The following is a 17,939-nucleotide window of genomic DNA, read 5'->3' as shown; positions in this document are numbered from 1 at the left end:
AAACAGCGCTACTGTAGGGGACCAGGGGACCACGGAACCACGGGACTTGGGGACCTGCCTAAGGTCAGAACCCAAAATGGTAATCATTAACTATCCACTATCTGACCCATGACAGGGCGCCTTCGACACACACCGAGCTTCTAACTTGGGTCTTACATCTTTCTTGTCATCCTTCAGTCTAGCCTGACCTTTACCAGCATCACTACAAGCATTTGCTTTTATAACACCAAATCTTTTGCTGCAGCCGACGACACTGCTTCACAAATCGGTTTGCCACAACCCACAGCTAAACCCAGACTCATCGTCTCACAATCACTCAGGCTAGGCACACACAGATATGCAGTGACATCTGCCAGAGTGTTTGTGGGCTCATCGGTACGTAAACTATTCATGTTGCAACACCAATACAGCCGATAACAAGCAGCCGTTTTCAGTACGACCCAAAGGTCCACACCATCAGTATCATGGTGTACATCTCATACCGACGACCTTTCATGGTTTATTGTACACCTATACCCAACCAAGCTCTACTCACAAGCTTCCCAACAACTTCGGGAGCAGATACTGGTTGTTGTACTCCCACAAGATCGTGGTGAAATCGGCTGCCCAAGCGCCGCCCGTAAAGAATGTCGATCGTCGCCCTTGGAGAGCATACAGTCTCTGGTAGAAGCCGGACTGCAACTCATCCACTGAAACGTGAGGGTGGATGCCAATGTGGGCTGCGAACGCTGGGAAGCTCAGTGGCTGCCCTTGAGTCGCATTAGCGATCGTCCCGGAGGCGACAAGCTTGTCAAATGCGTCCTGAGCTAGAGCCTGGGCTTTTGCGATGTCGTAGTCTTCTGTGCCAGTAGCCAACACTCGGAAGTTCGAGTCACCAAGATATTCGAAACGTCCGACGAAAGGGGTTTCGGGGAGTTCGAGCCAGTTACTCGGGATGACCGAAGCAGGGTAATTTACTATCGAGTAATTGACTGGCAGGGAAGGGTGGTTGGCAATACCCGCAAAGACTGCATCGATGCCCCATTCTGCGAAAATGCTCTGCTCAGTCTGGTCAAGGTCCAAGGTTCTCGTGTTTGCAGCTGTCGGCGAGAGCGACACGAGCAGCCGCTTCGCCTTTAGCAACGTCTTCTTGCCGTTACTGTCTTGAACGAGCAGTTGTGTGCCATTGGAAGACCTGTGTGACCGGATAACAGTCGTGGAATACAGTACGTCTTCACCCAAGAGAGTAGCAATATTGTCGTACAAATCTTGGTTCCTCTTCGTCGTAGGGACCCACGAGTTTGCAAGACCCAAGAAAGTTCGTACAATCGGTGCACCGAATGCTTGCATCACGTACAGAGTGAGCTCGTCCACGACATTGCCTAATCCTAGACCGGTAACTTGGAAAACTCGTGGGACTATGGCTTCAAGGCCATATTTCGTCACGAAGTCGCCGAATTTGAGCAGCAAATCTTCAGGTATATCCTCGGTGGGGAAGTTGGCGTATGAAGGAATAATCAAATCTTCGTATTGTTCACAAATCTCAAGATACTTCTGGAGGCCTGCAGTCACGTTGGCATTGAGAGGTGCCACATAGCCGTCCAGGACTTTGCCGGTATTGAAATCCGCGTACGTTGTCGTCAAGGTGAGCCTGGTCGGTGTCTGGAGGGATATATTGAAACGACTGAAGAACTCTTCGGCTGCGCCATATTCGGTGTAAGAGTTGACACCATAATCGTATGGTTTGCCAGAGACCGGGTCGATATAAGTTTCGACATGACCGCCCTACTGAAATTAGTACAGACCACTGCATGAGCCAATTTAGTTTCCACGCGACATACAAGGTTGTCTTGCTTTTCGATGATCACAATGCTCTTCCCGTAATCCTCTCGGAGCCTGACAGCTGCGTGTGCGCCTGATGCGCCACCACCAACGATGACCACGTCCTTTTCGATGATGCTGCTAGCCGCGGTGTCTGGGATTCTCGTCGCAGGTACCGTTTGAGAGTATATGCCGAGACCGACGGCAACCACGACTAACCTACCCGAAATATGCATAATGATTGGTATTTGAAGAGGACTAGTGATTAAACTTCAAACAGACGCGAGTTATAAGTTCTAATCAACGATATCGCAGATTGTGAAGGTAATATTATGTAGGGTGTGATAGGGTCTTCTATGCCACCGCCCGGGGGGAGGGGGGTGTCAGATCATTCATCGTTACACGATCTGCAATATCGCTGACCACGCTGCAACTGTTCCCGGAACTCACTTGCTGGCCAGATATCAGATCATCAATGCTTGTCATGATGATTTTAGAGCCACAACCAGTGCTACGGGAAGTTAGGGATAAATGACCGGATGCACTCCCGTAAGAAATGGCAAGCAAATTCCCAGGTTCTTTGGTACTGGTTGATGACTGCCGCTCTTCAAACAGCTTGAGCATCCGGTGCGAAGGAGTGGAAAGAAATTGTCCTTGTATATTGGACGTTGCGACGGCTTTCTGCGGCAAGGGTCGAACCGCATAGGCGAGCTGTTCCTTGTTGGTAGCCGACCCAATCAGAGATCCTCATCAGCGGCCATTTCCCAGCAGGATCCATGAACCGAAATATATGGGCGCATTAGTGCATATGGCGCGGGTTTCCAGGCATGGAACATACAGTATTAATCTCGCATCTCTGTGTTTGTGGATTTCCAGGCCGGGAAAGCTATTGGAATCAACGACTTGGAGCAAGTGGATGGGCTCGACTTTCAGCGAGAACGTGTTCAGCAAGTATGCCCAATCAAGTGAATCACCAGAGCCGTACACAGCACTACGCAGATGTGTATTAGGCAGGGATGCTCGGATAACTATGAACTGACCAGGTATAAAAGAACACTAACCAGGTACAAAAAACCTAGTTGCTTGGCACAAGTTCAGCGGGTAATCAAAACATGCCAGCGAACATGTGTTAAATATACAAGTTATACGAGTTTATAAGTTATCACTTATTCATGTATGGCATGCAAAATTTTACTCGTTTATAAGTTATATAGGATATACTCATTATTTCTAACGTATGTTCTGGGTTGTGGTTTAAATACTTGTTGGGCTTTTGTCAGGACCTTAGTTTTTATACCTGGTTAGTGCACTTTTGGCCCTGGACCAATGAACTCTTGCTAATCACCTACAGCAATGCGTAAACACGTTCATCGATAGCCGAGATGGGTGCCATACCCTGTCAGCCAAGGCCAAGTCTTTTGTCTTAAGGTTCTTCCCGTCCAGATGGTAATCGTGTTCCAGTCCCCATTCTTGGTGGAGATGTCCGTGAACGTTTATTGAACAGCAGCAGGACGCACATCACAACAATCTGACGGTTGTCAGTCAAGTCGTGAAGTCTTTGAAATTGGAATACTAGGCAACAATTTAAATAACGAAGGAAAACACTAGATTTTATTGCGTAAGATGGGGGTTTACGGCCTCGTCTATTATAGTGGTTAAAGTCCACGAGATGCGCGAAAATTTATTCCCGACTACCTAACAGTTCGCTTGGGATGGATATGTGGCCAAGGATGTCTTTAGATCCTACAGCTATACCCGAACAAGTCAAGCATATTTGGTGCAGAGAACTTCCAGAATGTGACGGAATACTTGTAACGGTAGCTAACCCCCTTGCTACATGGCAAGCAATGTTAGTCCGGTCTATGATCCTAGGCAGAGGACAGTAAACTCTATCTGATGGCACACCGGTCTAGTTGTGGCAGTGGCGCATATCGCTTAGCAGGAGTTTCAGTGGTTCTATATGCTGGGGTGTACATGATATGTATGAGCCGTCTTGGCCGCTGCCGGTACTTTAGTCATTGGGCTCGCTCGTGCACATTGTGGTGTGCTACTTTTACATTTTCGTTATTGGTTCCAAAACGATGGACTCACCAAACACGCACGATGCCACCTATGTAGCCGAAAGCAACACCACTCAAATCGTAGCAGTCGTCACACTTTTCCACATTATCGCCCTGGTCATCACTGGCCTGCGTCTATACGTACGAGGATGGATAGTCTATGCGCCTGGGTGGGATGATCTTATGATATTTTGTAGCGCTGTAAGTTGACTTTCAGACGCTAATCTACCAGAGCCTATGTTTGCTAATCGTCTTTGACGTTATACATAGCTGTGCGCGATTGGAGGATGGTCCATATTCATAATTCAGTCTCGGCACGGCCTCGGCCACCACCAGGACACGATACCCGCTGCCGATCTACGGATAATGAGTCAAGCCGGGTTGTATCAGTCGATATTTTCGGCCGGCTGGGCCCTCACATTTCTCAAAATATCCATTGCAATCGCCTTATTGAGGCTGGGCTCAACTAGGAAGTGGTACATCTATTCCCTTTGGGGCACAATAGGTCAGTCTCCGCATAATTGCATGAGAGTACAGGTTACCGTTCAATGCTTACAGTATGCCAGTTCTAAATGTCCTAAACGCTATCAGTGGAACGTTCGTTTTTACCCTGTTCTGTCGACCTATGGCTGGGTACTGGGACAAGAGCATAAATGCGAAGTGCGCATCAGTCAACGTATTGGTTATTGGTGGCCTGGTGAACACAGGTACTACGAACATGACTTCGAGTAGTATTGTTCCGCTGACATGTGTTGCTCATAGCTATCAACATATTCACCGACGTCCTGTTAGCGACAGTTCCCATTCCAGTAATCTGGTCCCTGAATTTGGAACTTCGGAAACGATTGTCAATCATATCGATTTTCAGTCTCGGCTATGCGTGAGTGCAGACCTTGCTAGTATTCGAAAAGTGTCAAATACTAATTCTTCATCAGTGCCGTGACCATGGGCATCATCAAGTCGGTTCACCAGATAACGTACAGCTCTAAGAACGACAATACATTGTGAGCAACCACACCAGGGAGAAGTGACTATTGGCACAGCCAGTTGACTGATCTTGTCTAAATAGTAAGCAAAGTATACAGTTCTGGGGCTTTCTACAACTTCAAGTCGGTATAATCGCAGCCTGTGCTCCTTCACTAGGTCCTCTTTTCTTCCGTGCACGCGGCATGTCAACAGCTCGAAACTATACCAACAGCGGCTCGAGACGCAATAACACTGGCAATAACAATGGACTTGTGACAATCGGTGGTACAAACGAATCACGAAGCAAGAGAGGGCGAGGCTCTATCGAGCTGACAGATCACATCCCCGTGGACCAAAAATCTAGTGAACTCAGCCTGGCTATGACGAAAGGGGAAAACAAAAGTGCTGTGACTTCTTCATCATTTTACAGACACTCCGATACTGAGTCAGGAAGCGAGGAGAGAATACTACCTTCGCAGACACCGCCAAAGCCACGGGATAATCTTGGAGGGATATTGAGGACAAGAGAAATCATCGTACAACAGTCAGACTAGGGTAAAATCTTGACCCGCGTAAACTAGTGGACTTCAAAGAAATTGTTCTCTCTACCTGCAAGACAACGACGACGATAAGCAAATGTGGCCAAACCAATGCGAGTGTTCATCGAAAATCGAGTATGCTTGGACTTGATAACAGCTTCTACATGATGGTTACGGCAATCTTGTCAAGTGTAATGAATAGTTTCATTGCACAGAAAATTGTTTGGATAGTTGACGATCACGAATGCTCTGACGTCGAAGCGCGGAGACCAATTGGTGTCATTCCGCGGCCTCAAGGTACCCAAGGCAAAAGAGAAGACTTAGAAAAAGCCGTTGGTGAGCTTCTACTAGTCTGCAAACGTGTTGCGCAGCCTAAAACATCGTATTTTCCTTGTCAGCTACTGTTTTATCCTGAGGGAGTTCGTCAAAATTAGGAAAGGGATTTCATTTGCAGAAAGTGGGGTCCAGGAGTCAATACTTCAATGCCATTGTTTTTGGCTCAGCCGAAGGGATGACATAACGGGCAACGACAACGGGAGTCCCGGAATTAATTCAAAATAAACTTGAGAGGATTTGAGTTATCTGGCGAAAACTACCGATAGAAAGCTTCACGAAGGCTTACGAACTCGAACATCTGTTACTTTAACTATGATTAAGATTTTAATCCTTTATTATACCCGTGGCTTCTCATCTAGGCCCAGTACCAAATCCGGAAATTTTCAAGGTTAGTCCATATTATATTAGTTGAAGACCACTGAGATTCTGTTGCACCTTCGTGAACCTTTTTATAGGCCACTTGCCGGTGCAAATTTCTGGTTGCATTAATATGCTTACACAGATCCATCAATACTCATGCGTGCTTCTTGCGATGATTCTGATGCTATCGGATTTGTTAACAGACCAGGCACAACCACGCAGTACATTGCCCCTGCTATTGTGCTTGGGTCAACGGGCATGTGCGGCCAATCAACAAAAAAAGATCCCATAATTGTGAGCATCATTATACACAATAACGCAACAGCAAGCCACATACACACTGAGTGCGCCAACCATGTCTCGATCCTTCGATAAGGCACATTGGCCAAGAGTGCTGGTAGAAATTCAGATAACAGTGATACACTAGCGACGATGCCAAGGTACAAGTCACGGTGCTTGCCAGTCAAAACTCGTACCAAACCGCTGATCGCATTTGTCGGTGGACAAAGATGGAAGGCTTTCTGGGCGTGAGGTCCCCTCCCACGGGCGAGCTTATAAGGGCTCAGTAAAGCGACATCTACCAAATGTTAGTTATTATGAGAGCAGGTAATGCGTTACTTACACTGGAAATAAGACGTCCAAAACATGGTTACAATGATGCCTAGACTGGAAAACAGGATACGCACGCCTACCGATTCACTGTCCATGAATTCAGCAAACCTGGAGCCTGTATTCCTGAGTTTGTAGTAAGTCACGATTAGGGTAATAAATCCCATGATGAGTGATAAGGCGAGCAGTCTCCCAGTGATCGTCAACATAAAAACAGGCATTGTTTTCCGGCCTCTTTGTGAGTTCGAGATATTGCTATCGTGGTCTGACGTATCTGCTGCGCTTGCTTTGTCCAGAAGTTTCGGGCTGCATGATTCTTGAATGGTGATAGCAAACTTTGGGGCGCCACCATCCTTCCAAAACCTCAAACCATAACGCTGCCTGCCCAATACCTCTGACAGATCGGCGGTGGCGTCAATAGTACGTTTTGTCTTGCGAAGCTCACTTAATATTTTCAGGAATTCTTCGTCTGAAGCTATTTCGGTTACCATATACAGACTCCATGGCTTGGAACTGACACCTGTGTCCCATTTCCGTAGCACAACAGCTACTGCGATGACTAAAGTAGCCATGGCTGACAGCAACGCGACCACAATATATGCTGGAACAGGGAAAGACCCCAGGGTAATCGCACAGTTCTGCGCATTGCCTTGGCCCTCACGACAATCGTCACCCTGGATAATGACACGCACTGCTTCGACACTCACGGGCACGAGAATGGTACTGAGTAATGTAAGAGCTCCTGTCAAGCGCAAGAGGGTATATCCTTGCTGGCAGGTAAAGAAGCTTCTCATAGTGCTCTTAAGGCCGTTCGTCTCGAATAATAGTGACTGCTGAGCGGTAGCGCCATTGGACGACGCCCTGGCTAAAGCATGGAACGGTTGGTATAGTTTGGCATTGCAGTCGAGCACACGGATCGGGACTCCGAGGATAGTCGCTAGCAGAGCAGGAAGGATGAGTCCAACGAAATACTGGCCGTTAGTAATGCCGTAAACTTGTAATAACTCCTTAGTGACAGTATCGTTATCATTGTCAGTGCTGGATGGTTCTGAGGTTTTTGGCTCCGCAGAAGTTGGCACTGGAGTCTTGTCAGGACTCAACGCTGTTACGGTCCCTGTTGGGTTTCCGTTTACGTCGACCAACACAGACGTCGAGACAGTCTCTGCCGCCAACGTGGTCCTTGTACCGGTTGGCTTCCCCTGACTGTCAGTTAGGATAGTTGTTGATGGCAACCAGAAATACGTCATGGTTCGCGTCGGAATGCCTTCTGTATCAGAAAGAACAGATGTGACACCAGACTGCAGAACAGCCAGTGTCTCGGTCCGCGTTGGCTTGCCATTAATGTCGGCCCATGTTTCTGTCAATTTTGAAGCATATGCCAAATACGTGCTAGTAGCAGTTGGAATCCCCTGGCTATCCGTAAGGGTCGTGGTCATCATCGTGAGGAATTCTACTTCGTCTCTATTCGTATAATACGAATGAGCAGTTGACGTCGAAAACGTCATGGTGGCGGTGGGATGTCCTAGCGGGTTTGTAAGGGTTGTGACGATGACCATAGCCGTTTCAGTTCTAGTCATGCTCTGATTGGGTGGACGAGTATTGGGTATAACAAGCATCCTAGTGTCTGTCGGATGCCCTTCTGCATCTAAGAGTATCGTGGTCATTGTTTCAGAAACTCCGGTTTCATCCGCAATCTTATCGAGTGAACGAGTCGCCGGTTCGTCGAGTCTTTTGGTACTTACAGGCTGACCTTGTGCGTCCGTGAAGGTGGTGGCAATCGGTAAGACGATTTCTGTTCCAATTGCGCCGCTATCTACTGGGCGGCTACCAGGTCTATCGTAGGTGCTACTGTCCGTGTAAATCCGGGATGCGCCCTCTTGTATAGTTGCCATCGTTTCGAGAGAGTCAATTCCGATTGCATTATCATCATTTGTACGACTACTAGACGTATATACTTCGGGATGAGGTGCTAGTATGCTTGAATCATCAATTTTGGTGGGGGATGTTGTGTGAGCAGATGTCAATATCGTAGTTGCGAAAGGTATAGATCCCAATCCCAAAGAAGTACTAGAATCTTCTATGCTTATTGGTGTAGCTGTCGGTGTTAGAGTGGCAGTTGTGAGCTTTATAGTGGCAGGTGCTGCATTGGGACTGGGGTTTGCGTCCATTCGACTTTCAGATCCCTGGGCGGTGTCTGCAGTAGTAGTGGCTTTCGAATCGATTGTAACAGTTACAGTATTCAGGCCAACGATGACATAGTCGACAGCGTCATCCTCGCAGACCTTACAATGATTATCCTTGTATACCGTAACCCATATTGCACACTCATCTGCGGATAACGACAGACTATTTGAAGTGGTTATCGGCATGAGTGACGCATCCACAGAAATTGTGGTTGTACTTAGATAGGTGGTGATTTGTGAGATTGTGGTCGTGCATGTCTTTCCAGTGTTGCTGATGACAGTTGACTGATGCGTTGTCATAGTCTGATTTTGGCTTGTGCCTTGTAAAGTCAGTTCACTGACTATACCAGTATCCCTCATGGCAACACCGTACACTGTGCGGTCAATATTGTTGGAATCGACCGTCGGTAAGTTCAATCTCGGAGGATCATATCTTAAGTTGGGGTTGGATAATTGTGTATAATGCTGTAGTGGTTCTCGCCTTCTTGACTTGATGTGATCGACCTCGAGCAGAGGCTTGCTTGCCATTGTTCCGTCCGGTAAAATATGTACTGCAAATACCGTAAGGCTGAGTAGAGTTGCAAGAATGATAACCACGATTCCCAGATACCATACTCTCAAAGGCAGCGGTTTATAGTCTGGAATTGTCCGAAGACAGCTCTTGGGTGTAGACAGTAAATTATCGTTCGAGCCTGAAAAGGCATGTGTATCCATCAAATGATCGCCTTCGAGGGGTCCAGTTTCGCAATTTTGGTTATCTGCAGACCGAGGAGCTGAAATAACATGTCCGCTCTGTTCTACAAGCATTGATGGCGTTGAATGGCTCCGTAGAACTGTCCTTGATGTAAGTGCTTGTATAGGTTGTGAATAATCAGTTGGACTGATAAGTCGTTCTTGCCCGACAACACGGCAGTATGTATTAGACATACTACTGCTGCGGTAATGCAGGTGTAATCAGGGGGCGTCGTCGACTACGCAGATTCTTTTTCGTTGAAGATGACGAAGATAATATGCATAAGGCCTGTCATACTTAAAGAACCACCATACTGAGGGAGGCTCAGTGCTCCCTTCTTAAGTCCATGAGTTGATGACCTACGAAGAATTTTCTGCTCTCCACTCCTTGTCTCATTTTATAATTAACATACCTTGATAAACCGAGTCTCAATGACTCTAAATTTAAGGAGCCTGTCTAGTTGGGGGCCGTGAAGAAACAGCCAGTTGGGAGAATTATAACCAATCACGAGGTTGGAACCCAACAAGGACTGCAGTTCGCTCCCTGAAAACAGCATAAGGCTGATCTTGGCACCCGGCAGTGCAATTTACACACCAACCAATAATTTACGTGATCTTGCTGCCGGATGCATGGCTCCTTGTAGTTCTGCCGTTCGAAGAGGTGGGAAGGAACCCCTTAGTCTTCAGTTTGGTGAGCTGGCGAAAACAATTCGGGAATTGTCTTCGTTACACTGCATAACTAGAATGAGAACAGCTTTACCGGCGCCACGATTACGTGTGATCTCAGATACACTCTACGCCTGTTGAAAATATTTCAGTGATTACATACACATGCTACTCTCAGATAACACTCTTATTTGTCCATCAACACTATCTTGTAGCATAGTAATTCAGCTTCATGTTCGTAATGAACTTGAGGATTTGTTGTACACTATGTTGTCTCACCTCATAAATAACTTGTCGTTTGAAGACTTAGGCCTCGAATCCGAATCGTGGATGATAGAAACTCAAACCATGAAATCACAGTGGTAGTATCGAGACTCAATATATAAATCGTTGTTGATACTGATGCAAATTTTCTAACATAATACCTGTACCAAAAGATGTTCCAGTAACGACATCATTCAAGAATGAAGTAAAAGTCTTAATAGTCTATTTATACATTTGTAACCTATCATTACACTCGTCAACTTAGATCGCAGTGCACCAACAGTGTATCTCAGGGCATTAGCTCGTCTTATATATTGCCATAGGATAGATTATGATATAATTCAGAAGCAAGGCCTTACTGGAGAGACCTGCATGCGCTTACGGCATAATCAACATCGTTGTTATCTGATGCTGTGCCGTCGCCATGCGCTCAAAGGATGCTAAATGCAACACAAGTGTGACCACAACCCAAACTCCCCCCCTCTTAAAATGGTTCCCGTGAAAGCTGGGTCAATCCAAATCAACTCGTGAGGGCAGCGCTGCTGTTAGCACATTGCAAGGTGTCTTACATGGCAGTCATGGATGAACATATAGCACACTCATGGCTTTGATATGCCTTGTTCAGCGTGATTTGAAAGATGCCGTCAATATTCTTTTAACACGGTTTGCTTAGAAGCAATTTACTAAAACATATTGTCACTTCATAAACTCACACCATTTTCTAGAAAGAACCACCACAAACCTGGCCATTGTCAAGCTTTGGAGCAAGCAATGGATACATACAGAATTTATGACTGGATTTAATCCATAGTTGGTCTCAATCGCACCTTATGTAATAATGTATGCATAAGCTCGCTAATATCCATTGAGGAAGGTGAATAACCGCTGGACCGTTGGTGCTTACCGGGTTGGTCAGACCCAGCACTATGGTAGGCGGGAATCAGTCACTAGACCCACTAACTATTTATGACATGCAGCCTATTTATATTCCTTCTGTGGGGCACTACGATAATCTTGTCTGTGAGTGCTTGGACGAAGACAGCCAGACAGTATATATGCCGGGCAGCCCGCACAATACTATTTCCCCCTCCACATACCAAGGCGATTTACCACTCCACGACATACTTAGGCAGTGACTGAACCGATCGTATTGGCGCGTGACCGGAATGAAATGAGCGAGAAGATTACTTATCGAGGCAACTGCCACTGTGGGAAGTTCAAGTTCGAGGCCGACCTGACGGAGCTCAAGACCGCGACCTCCTGTGATTGCGTCGCTTGTCACAAGAACGGCATTCTCTGGGCGTTTCCGGCGAACGGCGATTACAGAATTATCCGCGACGACGGATCGCTCACTAGCACCCGACACGGCGATACACTTGACCACAAGGTATGCACCCTCGGGCCTCAAAATTCTCTTTGAGGGTGATTGTGACGGGTGAGATGATTGAGATTATGAGTAGTTCTGTACCAGTTGCGCGAGCTCGGTCGCCGGCACGCATCTGAGCGGGCCGCTGAAGGGCAAATTTGGTGTCAACGTGAAGCTCTCCCGTTCTAGACTGCGAGAGGCAACAGGCTGAAGATGGTTTCAGGTCCGAACACTACTTGACGTGAACCCGTTTGCTCTCGAAATCGAACAGTAAGCTTTTGATTTCTCTTGGTCCACGACTTCCAGTCGTTTGTACTTCTCTAGGAGCTTTTGCAGTTTATTAGTGGATTAGAGTGGAACAAGACGAGAGCCATAGTTTTGTAGTCCTTCCTTGCGGAGGATTCTATCGTGAACGTTCATGAGGCCACGAGAACTAAAGGACCTCCCAGATCAAGCCACCCCGAGGCCAAGGTCGAGACCATCGACTCCACTGTTGATGCGGAGGGCCTCAAGACTTACAAAGGCAGTTGCATCTGCGGTGCCGCCACCTTTGACTTCAAGACCAGACCGCTCCCAGAGCTATCCGAAGGCGACATCAAAGAAGACAACTGCAGCATCTGCGTGCGAGTAAGTCTCTCATCACACCTATCCACTGAGCCCCTCTCTTCGAGCGCAGGAATACTACTGATCGGTCGCTCCCCAGAACGCATATATAGGCGTCTACCCGACTCCAGCGCAAGTCACCATCCCGCCTACCTCGGACGCCGAGGCCGCGACATACGCCTGGGGCTCCAAGTTCAGCGGATTGCGCTTCTGCAGGCACTGCGGCGTCCAGCTGTGGAGCGACCTGTGGGGGCCGCCGGCGGAGGTGGTGGCGACGTGGCCCGAGGCACGGCAGCAGATGGTAAAGCGGAAGCTCAACATCAAGCCCCTGAATGTTCGCGTGCTGGAGGGTGTCGAGTGGGACCAGATCGAGATCCAAAGAAGCGATGAAGGGACCGAGGGGTATGTCGTTGATTGAGTGACTTGGAAGTGGTCATGGTGCATGAGAAAGAGGGGGGCGCAGTAGCTTACGAGATGAAATACTAAAGACGAATCTCCTTGGTTTTTATTACATGTGGAATTATACGTAGCCACCATTGCGGTGATCCTGCTGTAAACGAGCTATAAGAATCAAATAAAGACTAACAGTCATTGACCAGGTGAGATACGAATCTCGCTACTTATCGTGTCTAAAACAATGCGTGACTAGTAGGAGCAACGTGCCGAAAGCACATGTGGCTGATCTTTTTCCACCTTCCTCGAAATGTGGTAAAACAAAGGGTATTTGGGGAACAATCCTAATAAAAACAGCCATCTGTGCCTAAAAGAAGATTTCCAATCGTAAGAATAGAAGTGCTGTTGCAAGCTAAGATGATCGGTGTGCTCATATCTTCAAGAAGCTGTACAAGAATTGACGTCGCAGGTACGCACAACGCCGTTCATCTCCGCCGCCGGCGAGGGCCAACACCAATTCCGAATAAGCGCGTGAGCTCGCTGACGGAAAGACGACCCATGCTTCGCGCGGCTTCATGGTTGAGCACTTCGCCAACAAGGGCTTTCTTCTTCTCCTGAAGTTCTACGATGCGGTCTTCGATTGTATCTTCAATCAAGACCTTGTGTACTGTGACAGGTTTTTTCTGACCGAGACGATGCGCACGACCAACAGCTTGATCCTCGATGGACGGGTTCCAGAAAGGGTCGAGGATGATGACTTGAGTTGCAGCCTGCAAATTCAGACCGGCATTGCCGGCTTGCAAACTGACCAACATGATTTTTACTTCAGGCTTTTTCATGAAATCGTCAACGGCCTGCTCTCGATCATTATGGCACATAGCACCATCGTAACGGCGGTATACGTTACCCTCGTCCTGGATTGGAATTTCCAGAATGTCCAAGAAAGACGTGAAGACGCTGAAAATCAAGGTTTTTTCTTGTGGGTTGTTCTCACGAATATCTCGCAGGAGTTCCATGGTTCTGTCGATTTTGGCGCTGGGCTCGTAGTCCTTTCTCAGTCGCTTAAGATATTTTGCCTTTGCTGCCACATTCTTATTGCTTTCAGCCTTGAGATTGGAAAATATCGTCAAATTCTTCGTTTTCTTCTTGTTGTCTTTTTGATAACTTGACGCTTGTTCCTCGGCCTTTTTCGGCCGTGCGATACCTTTGCCTTTCGCCTGCTTCCGCTTCTGGAGGTCGGCGGCAGCATCGTCGTCGTTAGCGGTCATGTCTCCTTTGCGGTTGCAGCCATCGATAGGCGATGATATTTTGAGGCGAGATGTACGACTACGCTTGGAGCTGTAGTCACCAGACTCATAGTCGCTTACATCCTCCAGGGCTCGCTTTGGCTTGGATCCCGTGCGCATCTGACTACTTTGAGAGGCTAGCTCGGCCTGACGCTCGAAAAAGTTTCCAGACTGTCTGAACATATCGAAGTTGTCTTCTGGCTGTGATGGCTGGACTGGAGCGTTGTCTGGGCCCTTTTTCAACGTGCGCTTGAATGGAATGCCGCCTTTACGAAGTGAAGAAGCAGGTCCTGCTGATTGTTTTTGGTTATTAACACGGTGCCAGGCCACATTCAGTTCTGGGAAGTCGTCGTCAGAGTCTGAGTCCGCCGCTTTGTTTGCCAAAGACGATGTCTTTTTACCATCGTCGGTCATGGTATCTTTCTCCGTACCATCGTCTTCCTTGCTGGAGCTTGATCCACTGTCACTCTCCAGAGCATTTGGATGGTGGCGGCGATGGCTTCGTCTGAAGGTAGAATTCTCAAGCTTGTTGTTGTCTACTCCTTCTTCGTCCTCTTCCTCACTCTCAGAAAGACCTTGGCTATCATCTGGCACAATAAAGCCTTTCAGGTTGCCGTCATCATCAGCACCTGTGTCTTCAGATATGTACTCTTCCTCATCCAAATCGTCCTTCAGTGCTTCGAGGTCTCCGGGCATATGCGCTTCGGCGAAGAAGCAATGGCACAAAACTTTGCGCGGATCAATTACCTCGCCACAGTAATCCCACGGACAATCCGGAAAGGGCAGTTCATCATCATCATCATCGCCACGTTCACCATCTCTGACAATCATTAAACCCGTAAAACATTCTCCGCAGATATGGTGTCCACATGGATACACAATGACTGGATTTTGTGAGATTTGGTCACACATTGGGCACTGGAACTCAATCTGAGCTTTGATCCGCTCAACGATGTGATCGTCAAGCTTAGAAGCAAGCTTGATCATCTCTTCGGGCTTCAGTTGTGCGCGTTCCGGTATACCATGGTTGGTGATTAAAAACGGATGACAGCAAGACTGCCGTAGTCGAAGAATGAGCACCAAGATATAGCTGTAGTTCTTCAGAACAGTGCCTGCTTTGAGATATTTGTTGAATTTGAGCTGCATCTGATGCTCCACGGAAATATAGAATTCCCTCTGCGCGTCATTGAATCCAGTTGTTGCATTCTCTGAGATTAGCTCCGGCAAACTCAGAATCTGTTTACCATCAAGCTGACTGGTTGCGGTCCGTTGTAGTAGAATTGATCCCATCAAAGCCTGCAGTGTTTTCATTGCACGATCATATGCGATACCGCTTTTTTTCAGAGGCCTTTCCAAATCATCCCTGAATCTCAGTCGTTCATTATATGGGGCAATCCGAAGGAATTTGATTAGGGAAAACAGTTCGCCGACATTGTTCATCAGAGGGGTACCGGTCATACAGAGCCTGTACATGGCTCGAAGTGATGACACTGCTTGAGCAGCCTGTGACCGGTCATTCTTGATCTTATGAGCTTCGTCGAGGATGATGCGATGAAACCTGATGGGCAGAAGCAATTGCTTGGTGGTAGTATTCCTTCGAGGTTTGTACTCTGCGGCGATTGTACCGTAAGTTGTCAGTATTACATCGTAAGACATCAACTTGGCGACTGTCATGGACTTCTTCTTCGCGCCGTGGACAATGATAGTCTTCAGCTTGTAGCCTGGCTTCACCTTGTCCTCAATTTCTCGCTCCCATTGCCTCAAAAGCGCCAAGGGAGCCACGATCAAGGTGGTCTTGTTGGTTGAATCTTTAGAAGGACGCGCCAGAATCAAGGCCAACGCCTGGATTGTTTTTCCAAGTCCCATATGATCCGCTAGTACGGCGCCTCTGCGAAAGCTCTCTTCCTGCTCGGCCAGCCAAGTGAAACCAACTTGCTGATGTGCCATCAGAGAGCACGCCAGCGCATTTGGTGCTCTCTTGCGATCTTCCGGGGAAACATCCTTGTCAGGTATACCAGCGAAGAGCTCAATGAGCTCTCTCACCTCATCAGCGTTGTCCCGGATTGGCAAATTCGCTAAATCTTGTTCATCATCCTCATAGATACGACCATCTTCATTGTCAGTGTCGTCATCGTCTTCATCATCATCATCGTCACTATCGCTGAGAACGATGGCGGAAGTGTATTGCGTTCTGTATGGTACACTGCTGTGTGGTGGTGTTTGTTGCGGAGCGACAGTAGCCTGGCGAGTGGCCGTAGGACCAGGATCAGAGATACCTTTGGAACAGTAGGCATGATGTCGCCGCCAATCTCTGGTTTGACATTCTACCGAACAGTAGTAAGCTTTACGGCATCCAGCGCAAGGGCCCCGTATATAGGAACCCTGGCATCCAAGGCAAGAACGTCGAGGCGCAGTCGTTGGCGTGGGAAGAGCACGAATTGCCTGCGAAGGCGAACCTTCAGACTTGGCAGTCTGTCGAGTTCGCGGTGATGCGGTACGCTCTCGCTCCGGCTCTCGCTGTCCTGCCGCGGCGCTGCCATTCGGCGAGCCGGATGTTTGTTTTTGGTTGTCCATTTGCCGCAGAAATTCTGGCTGCTCTGTTGACGACGACTCTCCTCTTTGTCGTGCTTCAAGTATCTGACTCTCCAATTGCCACTGTTTGCGTAAATGCTCGCGTCGACGTTGACTAGCCGCCTGCAGAGCCTGTTCTTGTCGCGATGACGTTGGGCTTTGTGTAGAAGGCCCACCATTCTCAGGTATCGCTGGAATGGCTGGTGGCTCTGATGTCTCGCGTTTGACATGCGCTGCTGAAGAACAATCCTCATGTTAGCCCAAGGCATACATCCAAGATTCAGCGCGCAAAATACCTCCGCTCGGATTGTGTGCATTTTGCCGCTGCGGTACCTCCTGCAGAGGCAGCCGTTTAATGCGTGATTGATCCATATCGATGCAAAAGCCAGACGAGCGCCTTGGAAGTCAGTCAGTCAACTCTCGCCGATTGCGCTGATTGTTCTCCTGCATGTAGTGGGACTTTCACAGGGCAAGCACAAACGAAGTTTCCCATGCAGGATTGATGCAAGTTACATGCCCAAGTTGGTCGCATGAGCACTGGAAACAAGTCCGGGGGATAAGCGAACAAGGGTACTGTAGCTCAATGGACGCTGCCCGGTTCTGATGTCGCAACCTCAAGGTGTTTAGTCCCTAGACTTCCTCTATCTAGAATTTCGTCCAGGAAGAAAGAAGAACAAATAAGAAGAAGAAAACACGGGTCCTTCCTGTTAACGGCGTACTTTACCAGGTCAGAAGGATTGAGCTTTAAACTCTTTGATACAAAGGCATTCTAGATATTGATTTGACTTCGGATCTCTGGACGGAGCTCAGCCAGCCTGCTTTTCTTTTCTTTTTTTTGTACCTTGTTGCTGATGTCAGGATGCAGGAAAGTTGACGCGACGCGACCGCGTTTCAGACACTAACTTGAAGCCTTCAGCGTGCTGATCAAGCCTTTTTAGGCCTTACTTGGAATTATCTACGGTCAGGCTGGTGCCGCTCGAACTCGTTGTGCCGGCCCAAACAGAGCTTAGGTTCCTTCGGTGCGCTGATTCAGTATATATGGTACTAAGGTTAGACTAGTTTAACCTTAAACCATTATCTCTGATAATGCAACTGCCACACTGGGTGCGCTGCCGATTACATTTGTCTAGGTTAGGGCACGTCTGTCTACTTTCCAGATTTATGTTGTTTAGAGGTTTATGTTAGACTAAGGTTAGTGAAATGCA

General features: G+C 47.8%; 4 protein-coding genes across 4 annotated transcripts; 2 read left to right on the top strand and 2 right to left on the bottom strand.

Moving 5' to 3' along the window:
* Positions 1-531: 531 nt before the first annotated feature.
* On the bottom strand, positions 532-2,036 carry BKA67DRAFT_516341 (amine oxidase; the record flags this gene model as incomplete). The annotated part of the gene is made up of 2 exons (XM_046097802.1): positions 532-1,764; positions 1,821-2,036. 2 exons carry the CDS (start codon positions 2,034-2,036, stop codon positions 532-534), a joined length of 1,449 nt encoding a protein of 482 aa, XP_045959934.1.
* Positions 2,037-3,881: 1,845 nt separating this feature from the next.
* On the top strand, positions 3,882-5,380 carry BKA67DRAFT_690438 (uncharacterized protein; the record flags this gene model as incomplete). The annotated part of the gene is made up of 6 exons (XM_046109133.1): positions 3,882-4,061; positions 4,131-4,365; positions 4,427-4,567; positions 4,623-4,740; positions 4,796-4,864; positions 4,930-5,380. The coding sequence occupies 6 exons, from the start codon at positions 3,882-3,884 to the stop codon at positions 5,378-5,380; spliced, it is 1,194 nt and encodes a 397-aa protein (XP_045959933.1).
* A 6,141-nt stretch (positions 5,381-11,521) lies between these two features.
* On the top strand, positions 11,522-13,056 carry BKA67DRAFT_245208 (Mss4-like protein). Its single transcript, XM_046095707.1, has 5 exons — positions 11,522-11,902; positions 11,976-12,050; positions 12,105-12,151; positions 12,331-12,508; positions 12,585-13,056. Exons 1-5 carry the CDS (start codon positions 11,687-11,689, stop codon positions 12,900-12,902), a joined length of 834 nt encoding a protein of 277 aa, XP_045959932.1. The 5' UTR covers positions 11,522-11,686; the 3' UTR covers positions 12,903-13,056.
* A 165-nt stretch (positions 13,057-13,221) lies between these two features.
* BKA67DRAFT_245224 (SNF2 family N-terminal domain-containing protein) lies at positions 13,222-17,292 on the bottom strand. Its single transcript, XM_046095708.1, has 2 exons — positions 17,031-17,292; positions 13,222-16,970 (listed from the first exon to the last, which is right to left on the bottom strand). Exons 1-2 carry the CDS (start codon positions 17,104-17,106, stop codon positions 13,363-13,365), a joined length of 3,684 nt encoding a protein of 1,227 aa, XP_045959931.1. The 5' UTR covers positions 17,107-17,292; the 3' UTR covers positions 13,222-13,362.
* Positions 17,293-17,939: the final 647 nt, after the last annotated feature.

Source organism: Truncatella angustata (genome assembly GCF_020726525.1).
Source record: "Truncatella angustata strain MPI-SDFR-AT-0073 chromosome Unknown BKA67scaffold_3, whole genome shotgun sequence".
NCBI lineage: Eukaryota > Fungi > Ascomycota > Sordariomycetes > Amphisphaeriales > Sporocadaceae > Truncatella > Truncatella angustata.
This window is presented reverse-complemented; position numbering and strand designations above follow the sequence as displayed.